The sequence below is a fragment of the Haliotis cracherodii genome, unplaced genomic scaffold, assembly GCF_022045235.1.
Source record: "Haliotis cracherodii isolate W230 unplaced genomic scaffold, xgHalCrac1.p SCAF_18, whole genome shotgun sequence".
Lineage (NCBI taxonomy): Eukaryota > Metazoa > Mollusca > Gastropoda > Lepetellida > Haliotidae > Haliotis > Haliotis cracherodii.
In genome coordinates this window covers 7,942,157-7,965,139 of record NW_027266273.1, presented here as the reverse complement: position 1 = coordinate 7,965,139, position 22,983 = coordinate 7,942,157, and the positions used below count along the sequence as shown (strand labels likewise).

The 22,983-nt window shown below is 38.9% G+C and overlaps 1 protein-coding gene across 4 annotated transcripts in view; it reads left to right on the top strand.

Annotated features, from left to right (window-relative positions):
• LOC139465737 (mitogen-activated protein kinase kinase kinase 2-like) overlaps positions 1–22,983 on the top strand; it is a 100,109-nt gene that overhangs the window by 40,259 nt on the left and 36,867 nt on the right. For 3 of the 4 annotated variants that reach the window (XM_071247569.1, XM_071247570.1, XM_071247571.1), the window contains exon 2: positions 1,924–2,027. In XM_071247569.1, coding sequence (XP_071103670.1) covers positions 2,024–2,027 — 4 coding nt within the window. In that variant the 5' untranslated portion in view covers positions 1,924–2,023. Of the gene's footprint in view, positions 1–1,923; positions 2,028–19,683; positions 20,356–22,983 lie in introns of those variants that run through there. The other variant, XM_071247572.1, reaches the window with a different exon arrangement.

The window sequence follows — 22,983 nt, the reverse complement described above, 5'->3', positions numbered from 1 at the left end:
GTTTGTTTGTTTGTTTGTTTGTTGTTTAACGCCACACTCAGCAATATTCCAGCTATATGGCGGTGGTCTGTAAAATAATCGAGTCTGGACCAGACAATCCAGTGATCATGAGCATCGATCCACGTAATTGGGATACGATGACATGCATCAACCAAGTCAGCGAGTCTGACCGCCCGATCCCGGGGATTCCAGGTAAGATTGTAGGTTCCCAGCAACTTACGCTTGTCGTCCTAAATGGGGGGTCAGGTGGGGTGACTTGGTTGCATATCATGGTATGTCACATTGAATGGATCAATACTCATCAATCACAGGATTATCTGGTTCAGATTTGATTATTTACAGCCAGCCATCATAAAGCTGGAATATTGTTGCATGCTGTGTTAAATGCCAAACGAACAAAACAATTTGTAAGTATACAAATCTGAAATAAGTGGGGAAAAAAAATGGCCCCAGGTGTAAGCGAAGAAATGAAACTAATGATGATTATCCTGTTGAAGATAACCCGCTTGACTGATGAGACTGATGTGATTCTCTGTATCACTTCATGAGCAAATGTTGATAAAGTGATGCTTGCATGTACACAGTGGTTTCAAAGACGTCAGAATTGTTGGTTATCACTGCTTTCCCGATAAAGTGTTGAGTTTGAGACGTACCAGATATCCCATATCTGCCAGGGTCATGTGGTCTCATACCCAAACACATCATTAACGCAACTTGAAACTGGTGTTACACTACATCTTAGCAGACTTGGATAGAGAAATGTTACCACTGATATAAAGATTACAAGAACCACATATTTTAGTCTTATAATGTGCTGTAAACTGTCATTTTTTCATCCCATATTATTAGTTGCTATAGTTTGATAAAAAAAGAAGTTTGAGTTGACACAGTTTCGCTGTTTTTGATTGATGTTATTTGACTAACGACCTGCCAAATGTAGGTCAGGATAATGTGTGTATATGACATAAATAACTAGTGTGTTAGCCGTTAGAGCACTACACGATTACCCGTTAAATTTTAGCAACAAGGCAAGCAGTTAAGACTTAACATGCTTAATGCAAACAATTTTTATTTCTTAAAGCGTTAATGAAAAAGACTGTTACTAAGTAGATCACGAGGTAGAAATAACATTTTGAAGAAGTGCATTTGTAATAATAACATGAAAGTAATAATACGAAAATAAATAACAGTAAGAAATGTCTCCTTCACCTACCCTTCAGGCTACCTTCACCTTGAAACATTTCAGTGGCTAAGAGTCACTTAGATTGAAAGCAGCTATCATAACAGAGGAGGTTCATGACATTTTCAAAGAGTTATTAAAATGAACTCACAAATATTTCCTGTTTTTGGAATAACCATTGTGAAGCAGTCATCGTGATCATAATAAGGATAATGCTATTACCATATGAGTATAGTGTCCAGAAAACTGTAAAATGAATTTACAAATGTGTACCACTTGACAAAAGCTTGATAACAATGAGTGAGTGAGATGGGTTTAACACCACTTTCTAACAGTATTCCTGTTATATCACGCCGTGTCAGCTCAATGTTGGAGGAAAGCGATGCAGGTCTCAGACGTTTACCACTTCGGTGAAACCCACAAGCACGGTTATGGTGCTGACAACCCTAGAAACATATTTATAGGGATTCGAACCCACAATCATAGGTTTCTGGTGTGCCCAAGGGATGCAACTCTACACAGCGAATTGTAATGCCTAAGATGATTGGGCCCCCCCCCCCCCCCCCCCCCCCTGTGCCCCCTGATAACAATGATAAATCAGTGTAAAAAGCATTGTTTGTAAATGCAGGTGAGCAACTGAACCTCAGAATGACATCAGAAAGCCTGTGGAAATCAGATAGTATTTATACCCTTATTCTTTCATTCCCAATGTGTCGTTCTAACAGTTATTTTCTTTCTTTCAGATAAAGAACCTTTGTACTATGTAGGATAATGATAAGCCAGCACCCATGACCCGGCCGACAGGAAGGTTCCGGTTGATTCCCCTCTTGTTAAACAGGTACCATGGGTGAGTACCCCTTGTTATTTAACAAAAGTACTTCAGACCCATCGCCATGGCAACACTGAGCTCAATTTTCAAACATTAACAAGCACTAGATACTGAAGGCCATGGCGGTTCTTGTGACATGTGTTTTGGATGAGATGCTCTCGGCAACAGGCTGATTACCTCAAAATATAAACAAAACGGACAAAACTTCACTGTGATGGTGCATGTGTCAGATCAACAGCTTTCTCCTCAGTTTGGTCGTCAACTTGTTAACTCGTTCAAGGACACGCCTATCCGACAATATTTCCTCTGTAGGATTTTCTTCACATATGAAGTCCTCAGTATCCTATTCTTGTTTATGAGATGAGAGTAATTAGCATGATAAGGAGATAAACATATTGTGTTTTCAATGTAGGGCAAGGTTACCTGTCGATTTAACCACGCTAAATTGAATTTGGAACCGAACGCACAGTGTTTTACACAGCACGTCATTATTATGACGTCATATCACTCATTGTGACGCAAAAGTTATGATGTCACAGTCGTTTACAGAAAAGCGCCAAATTCCAAATCCCCAAAACTTAAAATACATCTTTGTAGATTTTGATCTTGTTTTCTGCACAAAATGTATTGCCACACATCCTTTGAATTTTGAAGTAACCACAACTTTGATTTTGTAACATATGATTGTTGATTAAATTATTTAAATATGCCTACCGACAATGACAGAAAAAGTAATATTCCATGAATATTAGCTTCCGCAGTGATGCGGCTGTCAAATCGGCTGTTTCAATCAGAGGGGGTTTATTCTGATTTGACAACCTGTGATTGACCAATCAGAATTGAGTAATTTTCAAATTCATGAATTGGGATTTGGTGAAAATAACTGCTGAGTGAGGATTGACTTAGATTGTGGACGATCTTAAAGGGATTTACCTTGACCTGTTCATTGGCTGATATTCGGCCCCAAGACAGTAAACATGAGAATTAAAGATTTCCCCAATTCCTCAGAATTTATGAAATCAAGAACATTAATATAATCCTGTTTTGAATAATATCACAACAATTTCCCAAGGCACTTGAGTTTTGAATCTTTGATAAAACTAACATTGGATGTAATATGTTGGTTGGCTGGTTTGTTGTTTAACGCGCACTCCGCATTCCAGCTATATGACGGCGGTCTGTAATTAATCGAGTCTGGACCAGACAATCCAGTGATTTATATCATGAGCTTCGATCCACGCAATTTGGATCAATGATGTAATATGTCAGTGTATCCAAAGTGACTATAGTGTTTGGTGCTCGCACCATCAACCACTGGTTTGTCTACATCTTTCCAGGATCCTGTTCCACTGAGCCTTCGTAGAGCTCACATAAACACACACTGATTACAGTCATAGAGATCATGAACTGGGCCTTCATCCTGATTTTCAGGCTGTTTTAATAAAGATTGAATTATGCTTACAATGATATGAAACCCTATTATCTCTTATATTATGTAAACATCTGTTCAAGCCATATAATCCTGAGTGACAGGTTATATTGATGAGCCTTGTATAGTTGTCTCCCAGGAGCTATCGATACAAACCCCCGATAGCCCTAGCTTTGATAGCATAATACACATGCTTGATGGGCTTCATCAAAATGGTAAAATTTGAGTCTTCGACCTGTTTCACCTTGGGCTTTATTCCCACATTAAGCGACCCGTGATGATCCAGGGTACAATAGGTCTTCAGCAACCCATGCTTGCCGTAAAAGGCGACTATGCCTGTTGTAAAAGGCGACTTACGGGATCGGGTGGTCCGGCTCGCTAACTTGGTTGATGCATGTCATCGTATCGATGCTCATGATGTCAATCACTGGATTGTCTGGGCTAGACTTGATTCTTTACAGACCGCCGTCATATAGCTGGAATATTGCCGAGTGCTGTGTTAGAAAATAAACAAACAAACAAACATGAAGCTGATATGACTGAGATAATGTTGAAAGCAACTCAGAAGAGGGATGTCATCGTATATTGCGATATGTCGGTGAATCCATACTTTTTTTGTTGATACTGTATCAATACAAATTTATGAAATTAATAATTTACTGCCACAGATTGGTTAAGATGAATAATATGAAGGCAGAAAAAATTATTTTGTTATTCATATACAAATCTGTATATTGTGATGCTTTTGAGTCTATATATCAATACTAAACTTTCCAATCAATGACGGAGGCACGGGTTGCCCTACCGTCTAAGGTGTAGCAGTTCTCTGTGCAGAGTTGCATCCCTTGGGCATGCCAGAAACCTATGATTGTGGGTTCGAATCTCAGTTCCTCCTGATTATGTTTCTAGGTTTGTCAGCACCATGCACATGCTTGTGGGTTTCACTAAAGTGTTAAACGCCTGAGATCTGCATCACTTCAGGCTTTCCTCCTACACCAAGCTGACACTCCATGATATAACTGGAATACTGTTAAAGGGGTGTTAAACCCAACTCACTCACTCACTCAAATCAATGACACCCCAAGCTCTAAAACAAGATCACTCCCTCCTTCTGTGGGAAGTCACTGTCCTGATGTTAAGTAGCTTGCTGGATTAAATATGGACTGACTTTGTATCGTATTGTAACTATCAGTTCCAGAAATTTATCCAAAGCTGAATTTATGGAATTTCTTTCAGCAATGGACAGAGAAATATGAAACTACAATAGATTGCGTTATTTCTTTCAATTGTGTGTAAATGGTTCACAATTATTTGAACCGTGATCCCCCCTTACTTTAATGCAGAGACATTCTATAGTCATACCCTTATCATGGTAAATCCCTCAAACAGCATTGGCAACAATGCAGGGCCTACTATTTTGGTCAATGCATTATCCACTAAACTTTTTATCCAAGGACAGTAATGAACCTCCTTCAACATGTTCAAGTTTATGACATCTAGTCAATGGAGATCAGAGGACTTGTGAACTTCACCTGACCAGCACATGACCTGGCATGACCTCTAAACTCCCTTAGATATTGACCTCAATGTTCAGTCACTTGACCAGTGCCCCCACATGACCTCTCATCCCCGATTATTAACCGGGATCTTTAGTCTGGCCTGGTTCAATAAATTCTGACCAATATTGACCAGTCCGGTGACCCTTGCTGACCGTCAGACAGTTTTTACCCCATGATGTCAATATTAACACCAAAACTGATATGAAAGCTTTTGAAAAGGCCAGCTGCAGCCTGTATTATGTTTTATCTGTTGTGAATATGAGGCCATTTATGGCCTATTTATCAATGCTATCAAATGAGTAGAGGCTTACTAGGAATGATATCGGATTCCATAATGACCTTGAGTGATACCAAGGTCATTAGGTCACTTGTTGTGTTCCATTGAGATAAACCTCTGTATGCGCTTCCCAGACTTATTTTTTGTGGGAAAAAATTGTGAAATGACTCTTTAGAAATGGATTTGTCAGTCTTTTATGTTTAAGTTGGCATTCAAACAACTTCCTACAGTTGTGTTTGAATTGTCCCTTTTCAACAAGGCTGCTCAGCTGACATTTTATCTGATATAATGTCTACCTACGATATCTTGTTAAAAACTTGACACCTTTGAAAGACATGAAGCTGGGAAGGTTAGAGGTTGCCATGGATGGAATAATTTGTGGCAAAAATGTGACACATGTCATTTGGAGTGTCATTCGGAGCATGCTCGCACAACTTAATGAGAACTAACGACTGGGCTCTGTCTTTGACTGGGTCTGTCAGGAGTGATCTCTGACCTGCAAACCAGAGACATAAGTAGGCAATAATTGCATCACCCAACAGCATGGAGGAAGCTGTTAGTCTAAATTGGAACTTCCGTTATCAACTTTATTTATCTTCCCTTCATAAATTTGGATAATTTTTGGTGGAATTGGATGCAATATTTGATTTCCAAATTTTTGAGCATTATTTTCTAAATAATTTGTCTGCCTTTTCAGTTAATGACGAGTATGTGATTTGTGTTATTTTGAATTAATATGGTGCCGCACGTTTTTTTTTGTGTGTGAAACTTGTAGTGTTTCTCTGGGTGGTTGTCTGTAGCATTTGTTTGTTTATGAGAAATATGATTTGTCATCAGATATCAGCTCTAAATTGAAGTTATGGTTTTGAAGCAAATGATCAGAAAATATTTTTGCTCACATAACCGTCGCATGAGGTGAGATATTGTAAACATGATCTATCCTACATCGAGTGATGTGAAAAATTGCTTAGAAACCTGTTCACCATGATTATACGTTTACGTTTGGCATCACCATACCTGTGCATCTTATCAAGCATTCTGGGTGATTACAGCGTTAGACTCAATTGAGTGGTAGTTGTTTATCATACAGTAAAACACTGCAGGGAGAATAATTGAGGTGCGCAGCCCTGAGTGGTTTATTCTCCCTGCAGAGTTTTACTGTATGATAAACGACCACAAGTCATTTTTATCAACATTATGTACAACCGAAAGGATGTTAGTGAAAAGTTCACACTTTATAAACATTTCCCCATATTTAAATAATGATGACTCACTGAATAGAATCCGACCATGGCAATGTCGCATATTCTCACATTTTTCACAATTGTCAAATCTCTTCCACTTTTGGAAGCAAATGTCGGCCGTTACTTTTATCTACATTGCCCAGCTACATCTATGGGGAACAATTCACTGGACACTTCCTGTAAAAATTAATGTTGCCCAATTTACGATGTCATCAAGTTGCGAGCGCATGTTCAAATCTCCAGACATGACATCATGTTAGAACAATGTTTCATCATGAAAATCAACCAGGCTTTTGTTCTTCATTGTTCTTTGTGATTTGTTGCATAGATATCATATTTGCTGTTTGAATGGAGGCACCTCTTATACATGAACTCTTTATAGTATGATTAGAAGTCTTATAGGATTAGATGTAAGGTCAGAGAACTGGATGTTTTTAAAAGATAGGGGCCTTCAGTTGGTTTTGAAGGGAATTTTACACACAGTTCAGCAATGATGAAGAGATTGTATATTGTTGAACAAATCCAGGTGATTCTAGATATCCATTGGTGGTAGACACCTCATGTTTGGGTAATGTTCAAGACCTTTGATACCCTTCAAGCAGGCTTTGTAAGGGGAAATTGAGAAGACGACTTGCTTATAAAGGCTGTTATTGGACTCTGAAGGGTTGACATGACCCCTTATGGGTGTCATTGTTTGGAAAATCCTGAAGGTGAACTGGTTCATACACCAGGTTGTGTTAGTGATGGGAGGCATGTCTGTCAAACAGTTCTGTATGTTTACCATCTATATATCTCAGGGTACTTTTTCATGTTTCCTTTTAAGATGATGTTAGTTTTTTTTATATAGTTTTTTATGTTCAAAAATATTTGAAAGGTACCCGGTACCATTAAGTCAACAATGATCAAATATTTTTTGAATAAAATATTCAATAGCCTTATGTATTCCAAATAAGTTTTCACAGAGAATGTTAAAATCTTTTCTTTCTTTTTTAGAAAATGTTCGTAAAAAATATTTTTGATACTTACAAAAGAATATTTATTTTGGACTTTTTAAAGTCTATTTGTGTAGTCATACCAAAAAAGCAGTTAAAAGGTTAATTTTGACAAAAAACGTTTTTTCGTCTATTTTTGGTATGATTAATGGGGTAGTCATACCATGAAATTCAGTTGAAAGGTTAAGAGGATAGAAAAAACAAGGTGGTTATTACCGGCAATGGTGGCAATAGTGTCATACGGCCCGGCTTGACAGAGGACATCCGTCTTAAGAACCTGACATTTTACTGGAACTAAGTAGAGGCAAGAAAGACCAAGAGTCATTGTACACTGTAGTTAACTTACTTTTACAATTATTCTTGTATGTTTTGAGTCCTATTTCCTATACAACTTATTGTCATGTCAACAACTGCTTGAGATGACTTGGGTACTGGTTCCGATTATTTGTATTTAGTTGCTGTGTTGTTGTGTTTTGGTCAACAATTATCTGAGTGAAGAAAGTTACTGTTTCAGAAAATGAATGTTGGGGACGAGTCACTTTGTTGGGTTTTATGTCAAGAGCATTTTTTGATTACTTGGCGAGGGCTCTGATTATTTGTATCGAGGGTGAGTTTCTCTTTTGTGTTAATGTCAACAACTACTTGAGTGGAGAAAGTTACTGTTTCAGGACATTTGTTTTGTTTGTTTTCATGTCAACATCCTTTTGAGAGGAGAAACACTGTCTCTGACTTTATTGAAGATGATTCACTTGTTACAGAAGGCCCTGCTTTGACTGTTCCTCAGTTCATTCAGTGTACATGGGTTATTGGATATTGTGTTTTGTGTCAGGCTGTGGTGGCAAGAAGAAAGCCGCTGATCGGCACAAGAGGGTTTTGTTAGTGCTTGCTTACCAGAAAGCTTAGCTTCCTTGAACCCGTCAAGTTTGACTGAAAGGAATCCTGACCTCAAGCGTTAACTGGAATCTTATGGAAACAGCCTTGTTGCTAGGAAAATATTGAAAGTGCCACATTTAGAGTGAAATGGCTTTAGCTGTGTTATATTTAAGTTGAAATTAAAAAGGTATTTGAAGGTCAGGGTAGCCTGTATTGTGTTATTGTATTATGATGTTGAGTCTGTGGATGGTATTGCTAGTCAGAAGGTTTTATTTACAAACCATTTGATTGATTCTCATGAATGATCAATCATTAATCATGCTGATTGATCCCTGATTGCTTTCTCTAGTTAGATCAGTCTTGTAATACACCCAGTTCCCAGCACGACATACTGTAGATACCTTGCAGGTTTATTTTATTGTTTGATTCAAGAGGAAGTCAATCCATGCTACAAACCACTAGTGATCAAAGATCCAAAAGCATTTTTTGACATCTGATTCAACTGGCGATGTCATTTGAGCTATTTAAAGAATAAAAACTTCAAATTTTATTACCTCAATACAAGTCCGCCTTTGAAGCAGAACTTTGTTTGAAAAAAATAGCCATTTTGGTTGCTGATAAAAACGCTTGAAGAACTCAAGTGGCCACACTGTTATGTCTTGTTAGAAAATTTCGCTGTTAAAGACATCTGGGTTTGTTGAAAGTTTGAAACTGAGAAGGTATAAAAACACCACTGAAATAGGACCAGCTCTGATTTCAGTATAAATAGAACATTCTGGTAGCTTGGGATTTAACATAGGACTGGTCTTATAGAAAAGGGACACCCAGGCCTGCTATTTTTAATCTTGGCTGAACTTCAAACATATTTTTGTAAATATGGCATGATTGTGAAAATGGATTCACTGGTGGTGTCACAATACAGCTTGATCCCAAACATAAGTGGTACCAGTCTTCCAAGAGAGCTTGAAGTTCAAGCCATTGGAACAATAATTTTGTTCTGGCATTTGGGTGTTTTAGTGGTGCTCTTCTGGAGTCCAATCAAGGCCTGTTTATTGACTGGAGTCAGTTGTGCTGATCAGTATCTGTGGTTTGGTTAGATCAGTCAAGAGCCTCCTGAGTGGAGAAAGATATCTTTTATTGCCTCTGTGCTATGCAGAGCTAACAAAGTATCTGACTGCTTACCTCATTAAGATGAAGTTTTCTCACAACCATTAAGTTCAGACACATTCATGTACTCGTCCTGGGTATACATGTATGTAAATATATCTGATGCTGTGGTGAGTGGTTAGTAGGGTTGGTTTTGAAGTATTTCAAAGTGGATAAATCTAGACGAATGGTAATCTCGGTTATCTACTTTTGATAGTCTGTGCGTTTTAGAAACTGTTTTACCAGCAAGACTCAAGACACCACTTGGTATACCAGGGCAGAACAGTTCCCAGAAGTATAGTTTGTGGTAAGAGCTGAAATGTGGATTGGGTGGTGATGGGTGACTGGCTGATTGGGTGATAGCTTTTGCTATCAATCACTGGTTTTTCCCGTCTCCATGTGTAATGGTGTAGTGGACTGAGTGTCAGCCTGGAAAGCGAGAAAGATGTGGTTCGATCCTCTGTCCGCGACACATCATAGGACATCATACTTGTTACCCTCCCTGGCGCTAGGCATTAAGGGGCTAAAACAAGGACTGGTCAGCTCGGAGTCAGTATACTGTGACTGAGTTGGGTATCCAAGTTAAACTGTGGCATGGTATCTCAGTGGGCCACACACGTGTATTCACGCTGCTATATAAGTACATTAATCTTAACATGATGTTCACCTTGCAGGTGACACGAAAATATGGCATGAAATACAACTCAGCCTCCATATCCCAATATCAAATAAATGACATTCCTAACAACTGCTAACAGTAATATTAGAACCACGGACGCTCATTAGCGGGATCTCATGACAGTTGAGTGGCCATTTCTATTTCTCGCATATGTGTCTTCACACAATAAGGGAATATCATTGTTTGAATATAAGGCTAGCTGTCTCTTTACAGAGAAAGGAAGTATCTTCAATGGGCCATGGCACATTAGCCTTGGGATTCCTTCTTTCTGATTGCTTTCCTGACAGGGACCTGAGGTGACCTGTCCTCTAGGTGACAATGTACAGCCATGCTGTTGTATGACATGGTTAGAAAAGAAACTTGAAAAGAGGAGTCCAATTACCCAAGCAATTATAAATTGTGTTGTCAAGCTGTTAAAGAACAGCTTAATTTGATAGGATGTTTGAAAAAGAGTTGACCTTACAGAGAGTTCTATCTGTAAGATTATAGTAATATTCTATTTGTTTCTGATCATTGTGATGGTTATTATAATGACATTATATTTATTCTTTTATGGATTCTTTTCTATCAGTAGGGAGACCCCCAATCTCTCTTCCAGGGCCTAGAGAATATAAAATGAATCCAACTCAAGTCTAGAATAATTTGGCAAGTCTAGATTCACTCAGCTCTAGATCTGGAATTAAGCATTGTTCTGGGCGCCATTTGGATTTTATTTTTTAATTTCTAGATTTGATTTTTTTAAATGAGATAACTTTGTTTCTTGGATGAAATTTTAGTCTAGCAGACCCTGTCTGAGTTACTGCAATTTGCTGGGCAGAGTTGTGTCCCTTAGCAATGACATTAACCTATGATTGTGGTTTTGTATCCAAGATCCAACTGATGACTTCTTAAATCTGTCAGATGGGTGCATCTGGGTATTACCAAAGTGGTAAAAGTCTAAAACCTACATCACATTGAGTTCCCCAGTTAAACATCAAGCTGACACAACGTGATATAACTGAAATAATGTTCAAAGGAGAATTAAAACAAATTCACTGGCTCGCTCCCTCACTCCCTCACTCAGTCACTCACTCACTCACTCGACTATTTTCTCTGTCGTCCAGCCCTTACTGTTATGCTATAGCCCTAAATGAAGCAAGGCTAGATTTCCCACAGGTTCTCATCTCATGAGGGCTCTTTTTCCATTTACATGGAGTTGCTAAATATTTCTATCAAATTTATATGTTTTCTGCGGCTAAGTGTTAGTCTATGAGACAGTGATGCAGGTCAACTGTACTGGTGTCACATTTGATGAATGAATCATAATCTTTTGTTGAGAGTGTTAGTCATTCAGAGAGTTTCCTTACGTTATTCACTGGACAGAACACAGATGAAGTACATCCTTGTTGCGAGACTTGTGAAGCGTTTGTTGTGAGTTATCAGATGGCATTCAGCTGCGGGAGGATAGGTGTGAAATGTAGTGTAAAGTTTTGAAGTCAGATATGTAGATGTTTACTTCACTATCTGAGATATACCAGTCCATGCATTATCATTAGCTCTGTTTTTTGTGGCAGGTGATGAAAAGGGGTATTGACAGGTGACTTGTTTGTCTGCCTTCGACATTATATTTCTGAAATTGCACCTTCCAACAGCATGACTGGATGGCTGACTACTGACTTATTAGGCATCCATGACTTTCAAGGGGGAAACAGCTTGTTGAGGTCCTAGATGGTGTAAGGTCCCTGTGTGGTCTGGGGTCTTGAGTGGTCTAGTAGGTCACTGAGTGGTTTATTAGATTGCTGAATGGTCTATTAGGCCCTTGAGTGGTCCATTAGGTCCTTGAGCGGTCTATGAGATCCCTGAGTGATCTATTAGGTCCCTCAAAAGGTCCATTAGGTCCCTGAGTGGTCTGTTATGTCCCTGAGTGGTCTGTTATGTCCCTGAGTGGTCTGTTATGTCCCTGAGTGGTCCATTGGGTCCCTGAGCGGTCTATGAGATCCCTGAGTGATCTATTAGGTCCCTCAAAAGGTCCATTAGGTCCCTGAGTGGTCTGTTATGTCCCTGAGTGGTCTGTTATGTCCCTGAGTGGTCCATTAGGTCCTTGAGCCGTCTATGAGATCCCTGAGTGATCTATTAGGTCCCTCAAAAGGTCCATTAGGTCCCTGAGTGGTCTGTTATGTCCCTGCGTGGTCTGTTATGTCCCTGAGTGGTCCATTAGGTCCTTGAGCTGTCTACGAGATCCCTGAATGATCTATTAGGTCCTCCAAAAGGTCCATTTGGTCCCTGAGTGGTCTTTTAGGTCCCCAAATGGTCGATTAGGTCCCAGAATGGTCTGTGAGGTCTCTGAGCGGTCTATCAGGTCCCAGAGTGGTCTAAGGAAACCCCAGAATCTTATGGATAGTCAGAAAGCTGATGTGGTGACAGTTGACCTGACCTGTTGACTGTGGTGTGTGCATATGTGTGTTTTTTTCAAACTTGTTCCTGGACCTCTATTTTCTCTCTCTACACGTCCCTGTCCTTTCATTGAACATGTATACTTAGCACGAAGCACCGTGTCTCACTGTGTACAAGCGCCACCTGGAAGGATGTAGGTGTTTGATTTTACGTAGCCTACCTTTAGCTACATTGTGGACTCCAAGTCAGATGTTCACCTCCACTGAAGCATGGCACGGAGAAGAATGAACTTCACCTAGCATTTATACCTCTGTTGAAGGTGTCAGGGTCAATTGTGGTGGAATTGTGGGAACGATAGATAGGAACTGTACAAATTGGGAGAGGTTGAAAAGGGGGTAAAGCAGAGTTTACTTAGTAAGATGGTTACATTTGAATGAAGACATAGTGAGTTGTAGTTTTCAAAAGTAAATGTTATTTGTTTGAATTTAAAAGGAAGAATTTAAGATTGCACTTTGATTTTAAGCTGGTTGTTTGATAGTGTGTTCAGTGCTACAGTAAATGTACGAGTATTTTATGTACTTACATTGGGCACTTCTTGAGAAACTTTGTCCAAATTTTACACATTATGATTTTTATGGGACGATTGAAAAGTGAGCGAATGCTGTGTAAATGCTGTCAAAAAAAGGTTATCACTGAATTTATTCAAAACTGAAAGTTCCCTGTTAAACACTTTACACCAACTGTATGACGGCGGGATGTAAATAATCAAGTATGGGGCAACCATACAAGTTTTGTTTGTTTGTTTGTTTGTTTGTTTGTTTGTTGTTTAACACCACAGTCAGCAATATTCCGGTTATATGACAGACCGCCATCATATAGCTTGAATATTGCTGAGTTCGGCATAAAACAAACAAACATTTTATTTGTTTAGTGCACACTTTTAGAAAAGCTGTGTAGAAGGTTTTTTTTCGAACTGATGGCAAATTGCAGATTATATAAATAAGCATAGTTTGTGAAATGTGTATGTTTGTAAATGCATAAGTTTATCCAAGTAAACATATGAAAACTTTTGAAATACATCTCTATACCTATCATGATGAAAACTCCAAAACACTGTATTATTGATGACCATATTGATCTTGATGCGAGTGGAGTAACAATAGCAGGATCATTTGTAGAAGGTTTCTCTGTACACAAAACACAGACAGTAGAAATGTAGGTACATGTCAATATCAGTTGATAGACAGATTGCATTAGATGACACAGGTGAGAGAGTGCAAGTGAGTGAGAATGATGCATCGCTTTACACACAGCTTCTGTCATGGAGTGACCTGTCCTCAAATTTGTCCTTAATCCATTTGGAAATTAAGAGACATATGTTTTACCAGAGACAGGAAAGATTGTCAAACATCCATTGTGTGGCTTAGATCTTGTCTATGTCCCTAGCCACAACAGGATATGTATGGAACATCAGATTGATGTGAGTGTCACGTTGGTCAGCAGTGATATATTGCTTGTAAGTAATGGGCAAGATGTGAGAAACATAGGACCAGGGGGGACCAGGGCTGAGACTGGGGGGACCAGTGCCGGGGTTGGACCGGGTGTGGATCAGGGATTCTATTTTCTTCAGAAATGGATCATTTAATAATTTTGGCAGGTGTCATTGACCTGATCTCTGTCAATTTGAAATTCTGTAGGGGTGAAACGATACAGCAAGGTAACGATACGATACATATCCCGATACATAGGTAACGATACGATACATATCGCGATACACATATTACGGTCAGATTGTGTGGAAACTTCTTGACAATTAATATTTTGAAGCATGTTCTGAAAGAAAAGGTAGTTGTAGATACATGTTCATTGCGGCTACTTTTAGTAGTGAACATGGAATGCTATTTACAAAACATTTGGCTATATTTGACTGACAACATTGCTGGGGGTAGGGTAGGGTGGGGTGGGAGGGTCATTAGATGAGTAGTACGTACTATATTTCAGCAAGTGTTTCGTCTTGTATCGATACAGAAGAAAATGTGTCGTGTATCGTATCATAGCATGCAAACTTACGATGCACCACTGCACCAATGTATCACCCCTAGTATGAAGACTCAAAACAATTTCTTGCAAGATACAAATTTATGGGTTTCCGTCCATCCTCTTTTATCCAGGGTACCTTTACTGCTGCCCTGTTTGTTACCATAACTTCATTTGAGAAGTGACAACCCCATTACCTTCTCTCTTACCAGGGGCGCTCGGGTAGCCTAGTGGTTTAAGCATTCGCTCGTCACGCTAAAGACCTGACATGGGTACAATATGTGAAGCCCATTTCTGGTGTCCCCCGCCGTGATATTGCTGGAATATTGCTAAAAGTGGCGTAAAACCATACTCACTCACTCACTCACTCACTCACTCACTCACTCACTCACTCACTCACTCACTCTTACCAGCAGCAATACCTGTGCTTGTGGCTTTCATCAAAGTGGTAAGTGAATGAGGCCTGCATCACTTCGGGCTTTCCTCCAACATTAAGCTGACATGCCGTGATATGCCTGGAATACTGTTAAAAGCGGAGTCAAACCCAACTCACTCACTCCCTAGCAGCCCTGTAAAATAGAAATAGCACTGAAAAACTAATTGCAAGACACAGGTGTCTTATTGATGTAAATACAGCACTGCTATAAGTTAATCATTTTATCAGGATAAGGGTCAGATAAGCTGTGAACAAATACATTCTTATGAAGAGATAAGAGGTGTCAGTGTTGACATAGACACATCTATTGTAGGGAAGCCGCTGCCTCAAATTGACATATATTTGATATGGACATATGGACATAGTCAATAACAACAGGGGAACAGAGACATAGCTGTTGAAAGGGGTCGTGAAAAACAAGCCTGCGCGTGAGATGCGGGGAGAAGTTGTTTGTTTTGAGAAGTAGGGCACGCATATTGTATTAAAAAATGGTTTATGTGTTTCTTTGAAATTCGCATGAGGTTGCAGGTGTTTATCTTGATATGCTCCGGGGGCACGGGTGGCCCAGTCGTCTAAGGTGCCGCAATTCGCTGTGGAGAGTTGTGTCCCTTGGGCACGCCAGAAACCTATGATTGTGGGTTCGATTCCCGGTTCGCCCCAATTATGTTTAGAGGTTTGTGAGCACCATCAGCACCGAACTGGTAAACGTCTGAGACCTGCATCACTTCGGGCTTTCCTCCCACATTAAGCTGACACGCTGTGATATAACTGGAATACTGTTAAAAGCGGCGTTAACCAAACTCACTCACTTGATATGCTCCACATGTTCTATGGGAATATACACAAGGATTTATAGGTCCTTCTCACCTCGTTGGTACTTTGAAATACAAATAGGTCAAGTCACTATGTGTATATATCTATGTAAGGAAATGCATTTTGAGAGAAGTGCAATGTGTCAAAGTGCAAATGTCAAATCAGGCTCAAAATATAAGATTAATAGCGCTTAGATCAGATCCAAAATGCAATTTCATTAAAAATATGCGGAATTACGTTGAATTATTATCCATAATAAATTCTGTTAACAGAAACTAGTTGCACACATGAGGTTACAGTCTAAAGTTGTTACATGTTTGCCGTAAAAGGCGAGTATGCTTGTCGTAAAAAGGCGACTTACGGGATCGGGTGGTCAGGCTCGCTGACTTGGTTGATGCATGTCATCGATCCCAATTGCGTGGATCGATGCTCATGATATTAATCACTGGATTGTCTGGTCCAGACTCGATTATTTACAGACCGTCGTCATATAGCTGGAATATTGCTGAGTGTGGTGTTAAACAACAAACCAACCTAAAGTTGTTGACGTGAAATGGACGGCGGTCTATGAACTCAATGGGACTTCGATTTTTAAAGTTATAACAGTGCATGCTTTGTTGATAATACTGTCTCTTTATATGTACACACAACATTGATAATACTGTATGCACTTTCTTTCGCAGGGTGGTATATTGCCCTCCATACGTTTCAATATAAGCTTATAGAAAGAGACTTTCCAGTCAGAACTAAATATGTCTAATAGAAGTGCAGCTCATTCAACAGAATGAACAGGCTTTGATAGAATAGTGCACAGACAATTTTTGAAAGTCCCTGCATGCTTTGGACTAAAGTATCTCTCAACAGTGTGGATGTCTGATCAATAAGTAACAATGGCCTTTACACGCTGAAAAGTTATTTTACTTTCAGTGGGTAATTCATTGTTACCTTTGTCTTTTTTATACATGTTTGTATAACATGGACATTAACAGCAACTGCACATTATTAGATGACTATTTATAGCCATGATGTTGTTGGTAACAACCAAGGGAAACAGCAAGGGTTGTGTTCTTTATCAGGGATGATTCTTGTTATTGTCGTAATAATTGTTTCTCTCTGAATACTTTTGCTTTTGGTAATTTATTAGATGATTGAAATATAATGCAGCAACCGCATGACAGTGATTTACCAGAGTTCATCCAGATTTGTAAAAAAAGTTATTAGAAAATTGAAAACATCCAGACTTATGATTGGTCACAGAAACTGGTGAGTGTAGTTTTTATTAAAATGAGGACAAGTGGTCCAAGAGTCCAAGACTGGTAACAATCTAGACGGATAGTTGTTTTATTCCCATATCTAGTTATTTATACAAAGATGTGTCCGAAATCAGCTGCGGACTTGTTGGATATGACAGCACTTATGCATGGTGTTGGTGACCTGGCATCATTGCTGTAATCTGTTGACGGTTCTCGCATGGACAATAAAATCATTGGCGACCAATCGTGCAATCTGGCCAGCATGCAGTCGTCCTAAAGCCTGTTTTCTCTGATTCTTCGTAAATTTTGATTTCATGGAAAGCATTCGGAACTTTGTACCTTGGTTGTTTAAGCTGCGTTTTGGCAACCCATTAATTATATCCATATTTGTGTCACCTTTTGGCTGTTAACATTAAATTTGGTTACAGACTACTGTCAAGAACGCGGTACTCCCCAAAAAAGCAGTGATATTTCAATGGGAATTTTTTCATGAATTATTTTCATGAAGTGACATTTCTTTTGCAGTTCAGTATATTAATTAAACAGGATATTAAACACAATGTTATTACACAAACTGCTGATGTGTAACTGTATGATACTGCTAAAGAAAAACACAGTCATGCCATTCAAGAATCATCCGTCCATTGACTATATATGTGTCTCCATGCAACAGGAACCAGATGAAAGAGACTCACAAAGCAAGACTTGATACAAGCCCTCAGGGAATGTGTCTCAGTGATATCTCATTTATACTGCTGTCGTGTGATATAGTGAGACATATCCATTTTACCATCACCTTAAACAAACCATGTCCCTTCTAAAAAGGAAAAGGCATTAGCTAGAGTGGACAGGATTGGACAGGCAACAAACAGGATTGTCTGTGTGTCTGCTTCTGGTAGATTGATGCAGACACATGGATGGATTGTTTTGTGTTTGTTTGTTGTTTAGAGCCGCACTCAGCTGTAAGACGACAGTGTGTAGTACGTAAAAAACAGTAACAATGTAGTCGTTGATGCAACCGTTGTAAGAACAATATATGACATATGATAAAATAAAGGTTTATGTCTTAGTCCTGTTAATCGTAGCCATTTTGTAGCGGTTGTAATGTTTGTTTGTTTGTTGTTTATTGTTTGTTGTTTAGTGCTACACTCAGATACATTCCAGCTATATGACGTCTGTAAATAATCAAGTCTAGACCAGACAATCTAGTGATTGACATCATGAGCATCAAACTATGCATTTGGGTTACGATGACATCCATCAACCACCTCAGCGACCACTTGACCCCATAAGTTGCCTCCTACAATAAGCATAGTCGCCTGTTGCAGCAAGCATGGGTTGTTGAAGACCTATTCTCCAGATCTTTACGGGTCTGATTGTTTTGTGAAGATTATACATATTGCTGGTTGTGAAGTTGGGCTGTTGCCATTGGACTGTTGTCACTATCAGCTGATATTTACTGGCTTTGAGGTTGGTTGTTGGGATTAAACAATATGTTTTGTTGAGGTGGAAAAATAATTTACTGCAAAGATCAGCTGAAACATAGTTAAGTTTATTTTAGTGAAGCACACGTGGGTCAGTGGGTTTGAAGTTGCTATTCACTGTAAAGCTGCATCCCCCATCCCAGGAAAGGGATCATGGGTTTGAATCCCAGATTTTCACCGATAATGATGTTCAGTTTGTTAACACCATACCCATGCTTGTGGGTTTCACAAATACTGTTAACACTTTCGACTTGTGTCACTTTGGGCGCTCTTCCCAAATTCAGCTGACATGCCGTGATATAACTAAAATATTGTTCAAATCTATGTTGAACACAACTCATTTTCTTCTCAAATCAATGTTTGCATGTTCATTATCTTGGTTTTGATACACGTTTACTTTGTGTATGCTAGAATGGGCCACCATTAAAGTTGACTCTCTCTCTCTCTCTCTCTCTCTCTCTCTCTCTCTCTCTCTCTCTCTCTCACACAGACACACAGACACACACACACATACAGACACACACACACACACACACACACACACACACACACTCCAAATCCACTAGCTGTGGATATTTTTTATGAATGTGTCTGAAAAATATTTAAAACTCCTCAAAGGATGCACGCGAAGTTGTTCATGTTGATAAAAATGGAAGAGGCTCACATATGAATTCAGTAAATGATTCAATATATAATGTCTGAATTAACAAAAAACAAATTAACACTTAGTCATTGTGCATATCTCTTGTGATAATATTAAGTTTAGAGATGCTTTCTTGACCCTGTATAAAAATAAGACTATGTATATAACTTGAAACTTTCCCTCAATGAGTAGATCAAGCGAAGCTGAAATAACCTTCTCATATCGTCAATAGCTGTGCGCATGAACAACCGCGCTGAAAGCCCCGTGTTAAAAGGTATAATATGAGATCAAGAGACACGTAGTAAATGTAATAGCTACTTGTATTCACAGGTGACTTCCCAGATATCTAGCCTGTAGACTACGCTTAAACATACCACAGTTTTCATGTGACAAATGTTTCTTCGCAGTGAGCTATTTTTAGCAACCGACCAATCGACTAGTCATGTCCCATAAGGCTGGGGATCCCGAGGACAGGTTGTTGGATATAGGATACCTCGAGGATTATGTTGAAGCTTAAATATTACCATAAGAAGGTGTAGATGTCTGTAAATTTGCCTTGACAATCTGTGCAGAGGGAATTGGACTTTCCTAGAATCGGATGTGTTCTGAAGTTGCATGTCTCGGTGTGGAGTAGATCTGCAGGTGTTGTAAACAACCACAACAGGATATGTGCGGAGAAGATTGAGTTACGGAAATTCAGAAAGATTTTGTCTACCTTGCCATGTTGTGTATTTGTAACCTGGTTTTTGTGGATAGATGTGTATGACTTCTAAACAGGGACTGCTCACCTGTTTGGTATTCAGAATCATAGGCTGTTTGTGAATCTGTAATTGCTTGTGTAGGATTGGGTCTTGGCAGTACCATGAACTGTCTGCAAATTTGGAGCAGCAGACGGTGTGTGGAGTTTGTAGACATTGGAGCAGACGGCACTTTGATTTCTGCCACATGTTGTGTTCCTGTGTGTTAGATGAAGTGGATGTCGGACTGTTTCTGTGGATGTGCAGTGACAGATATGTCGCTATCATGATTCACCAGGGACAAGATTAGGAGTTATTGCTGCATTAATACTGCGTGGACTTTCTTGCGTCAGATGGCCTCAAAATCATTGGTAAGATTGGATGTAAACATGGTACCATATCATGATGAATATATGAACTGGTTGAATAAGTAATTATTCAGGAATTTAGGGTATGAATATTGTGGATGTGTGAATAAAGTTCTGAGTACATTTCAGTGTGTGAAAATGCACCTTTCAAAGGCAATTTCAAAGGCTTAGTACACAAACTGTACCCATTTGGGAATTAAACTGGCATCCTTAGTAGGATGTATAAACACATTAACCAAAATGGCTCCAAAATGGCTCCAAAATGTTATTACCTCCCTTTGTTTTTTTTTAAAAACGTGTGTTTGATAATCATTAATTTTTTGTCATCTATTCACAGTTTATTTGTCCATTTATTGAAGACATAAAAAGGAATTTGATTCTTTTATGATATAGTTTAATTATCAAATTCGGATGTGAAGTATTACTTCAAGCTTGGAAACTATTTACACATAATTATTTTATAAAATGCTCCATGGCATATTTGTCTTTGGCACTATGACCAAAATATTCATAGATTGGTTGTGATCTATTATGATATATCACAACAAATAGAATAATTCATATTTCTGGAGAAAATATGTTCACAACAGCAAAGGACAACGGAAAAAGCTCAGTTTGACCTTTTGTTTAAAAAGCCTCACTTGTTGTCCCGAAGATGTGACCCAGAATGTGTGTGTTTTGCTGCTTGTATTACGCATCTCATTTAGGGATGGCAATACCTTCATCGCCAGGTAACTATCAAGAAGAGATAGTCGCCCTGTTGATTCAAACAATCAACAGGGCATGGCGATCACCTTAATAGTCGTTGGTCTGGACACATATTCAAGGTATTGATGAATGGGACTTAATAACATGTCATGCAGAAACTTCATTTTTCTTTATGTGAAGTTTCCTGAAATTTGGTTATAGTAAGCTGAATACTTGCCAAATAGATCAAGGCTTCTCAGAGAAACTATGGTTATAAATAGCGATTAGTTAGATAGCACCTTGCCTGTGGGTAGTGAGATAGGAAATTGGGTTATCGAAGGAAAGAAATAAACTTTCTTTGATTAGATATCTGTGACTTGAATGTTTCCAGTTTTAATATCAGATGATAAGTTTGATTGGCTTCTTCATTTCCAGAAAATTAGAAATCAAAAGATTTTAGACTCTGTTTACTCAATTTGGAAGATGATAATTCAAGATGAAATAGTTTTTTATGGTTTATTTACACAAATGTTCCTTCTGATATAGCTTGAGTAATGAGAGTGTCATCGGGGTCTTTGTGGTGAGCCTCTGGTTAGTTTTTGAAGATGGTTTGAGTATTTAAGGTTAGATATAATAAATAAAACAGGGAAGAAAGAACCAAACCTTGAAATATACAAGGGTGGTATATACGAAAGAAGATGAATCCCTACATAGTCAAACATTAGAAACTTTTTTGAATATTCAATGGCATATTCAATCCATTCATAGACAAATCAATGCAGTTTTACCTTGCTTCTAATAAGATATTGTATCCAAATTTTGAATTCTTTAGTATAAATATTTTAGTGGGCACAGGTGGCCCAGCGGACTAGGCCCCCACAATATGATATTCTGAACTGTGATCTTGCACTGCCAGGGGAGTTCAAATCCCAGATTTATCCAGATTATATGATCCTGTTGTTGTCTGTGGTATTCATCTGAAATCTGATCTGTCCGGACCACTTGCACAAAGCGATCTTAGCGCTAAGATGATCAGAACTCCCATACTTTAACATAGGCTTCGAAAGTTGTAGTGCTAAGATTGCTTTGTGCAAGGAAGCCATGGTGTGCTATCACTAAAGTACCCCTCTCCCTGTGACGATCCAGGTTAGAATTGGTCTTCAGCAACCCATGCTTGTTACAGGTTACTAACAGGATCGGGTGGACAGGCTCGCTGACTTGGTTGATGCATGTTGTATCCCAATTGCATAGATTTATGCTCATGATGTCAATCACTGGATTGTCTAGTCCAGATGATTATTTACCTTGCTCCGTCATATAGCTAGAATATGACTTAGAGCAGCATTATACAACAAACAAACATAAATATTGGCCAAAACATGTTTAAGCCAACTCACTCACTCATACATCTACAGATTAAGCAGGAGGACACAGTTCAAACTTTTAATGGTTTTCAGTTTCGTCCTATCAGGAATTCTTGGTTTGAATTGTTCTGCAGCAACCTATTTGTGTTGGATGTTCAAGCATGTGTCGCACTGTGGCTTAGAACATTGCTCATTATATCGATCACTTGTATGGTAGACCCGTGAAGATCCGGGATAGAATAGGTCTTCAGCAACCCTTGCTTGCCTTAGAGGACGACCATGCTTATCGTAAGAGGCGACTAATAGGATTATGTGATCAGTGTCGCTGACTTGGTTGATGCATGTCATTGTATCCCTATTGGGTGGATCGATGCTCATGATGTCAATCACTGGATTGTCTGGTCCAGACTCAAATATTTACAGACCACCGTCGTATAGCTGGAATATTGCTGAGTGCAGCGTTAAACAACAAACAAACAAACAAACAAAACTTGTATGGTTGTCCCATACTTGATTATTTACATCCTGCTGTCATACAGTTGGTGTATAGTGTTTAACAGGGAACTTTCAGTTTTGAATA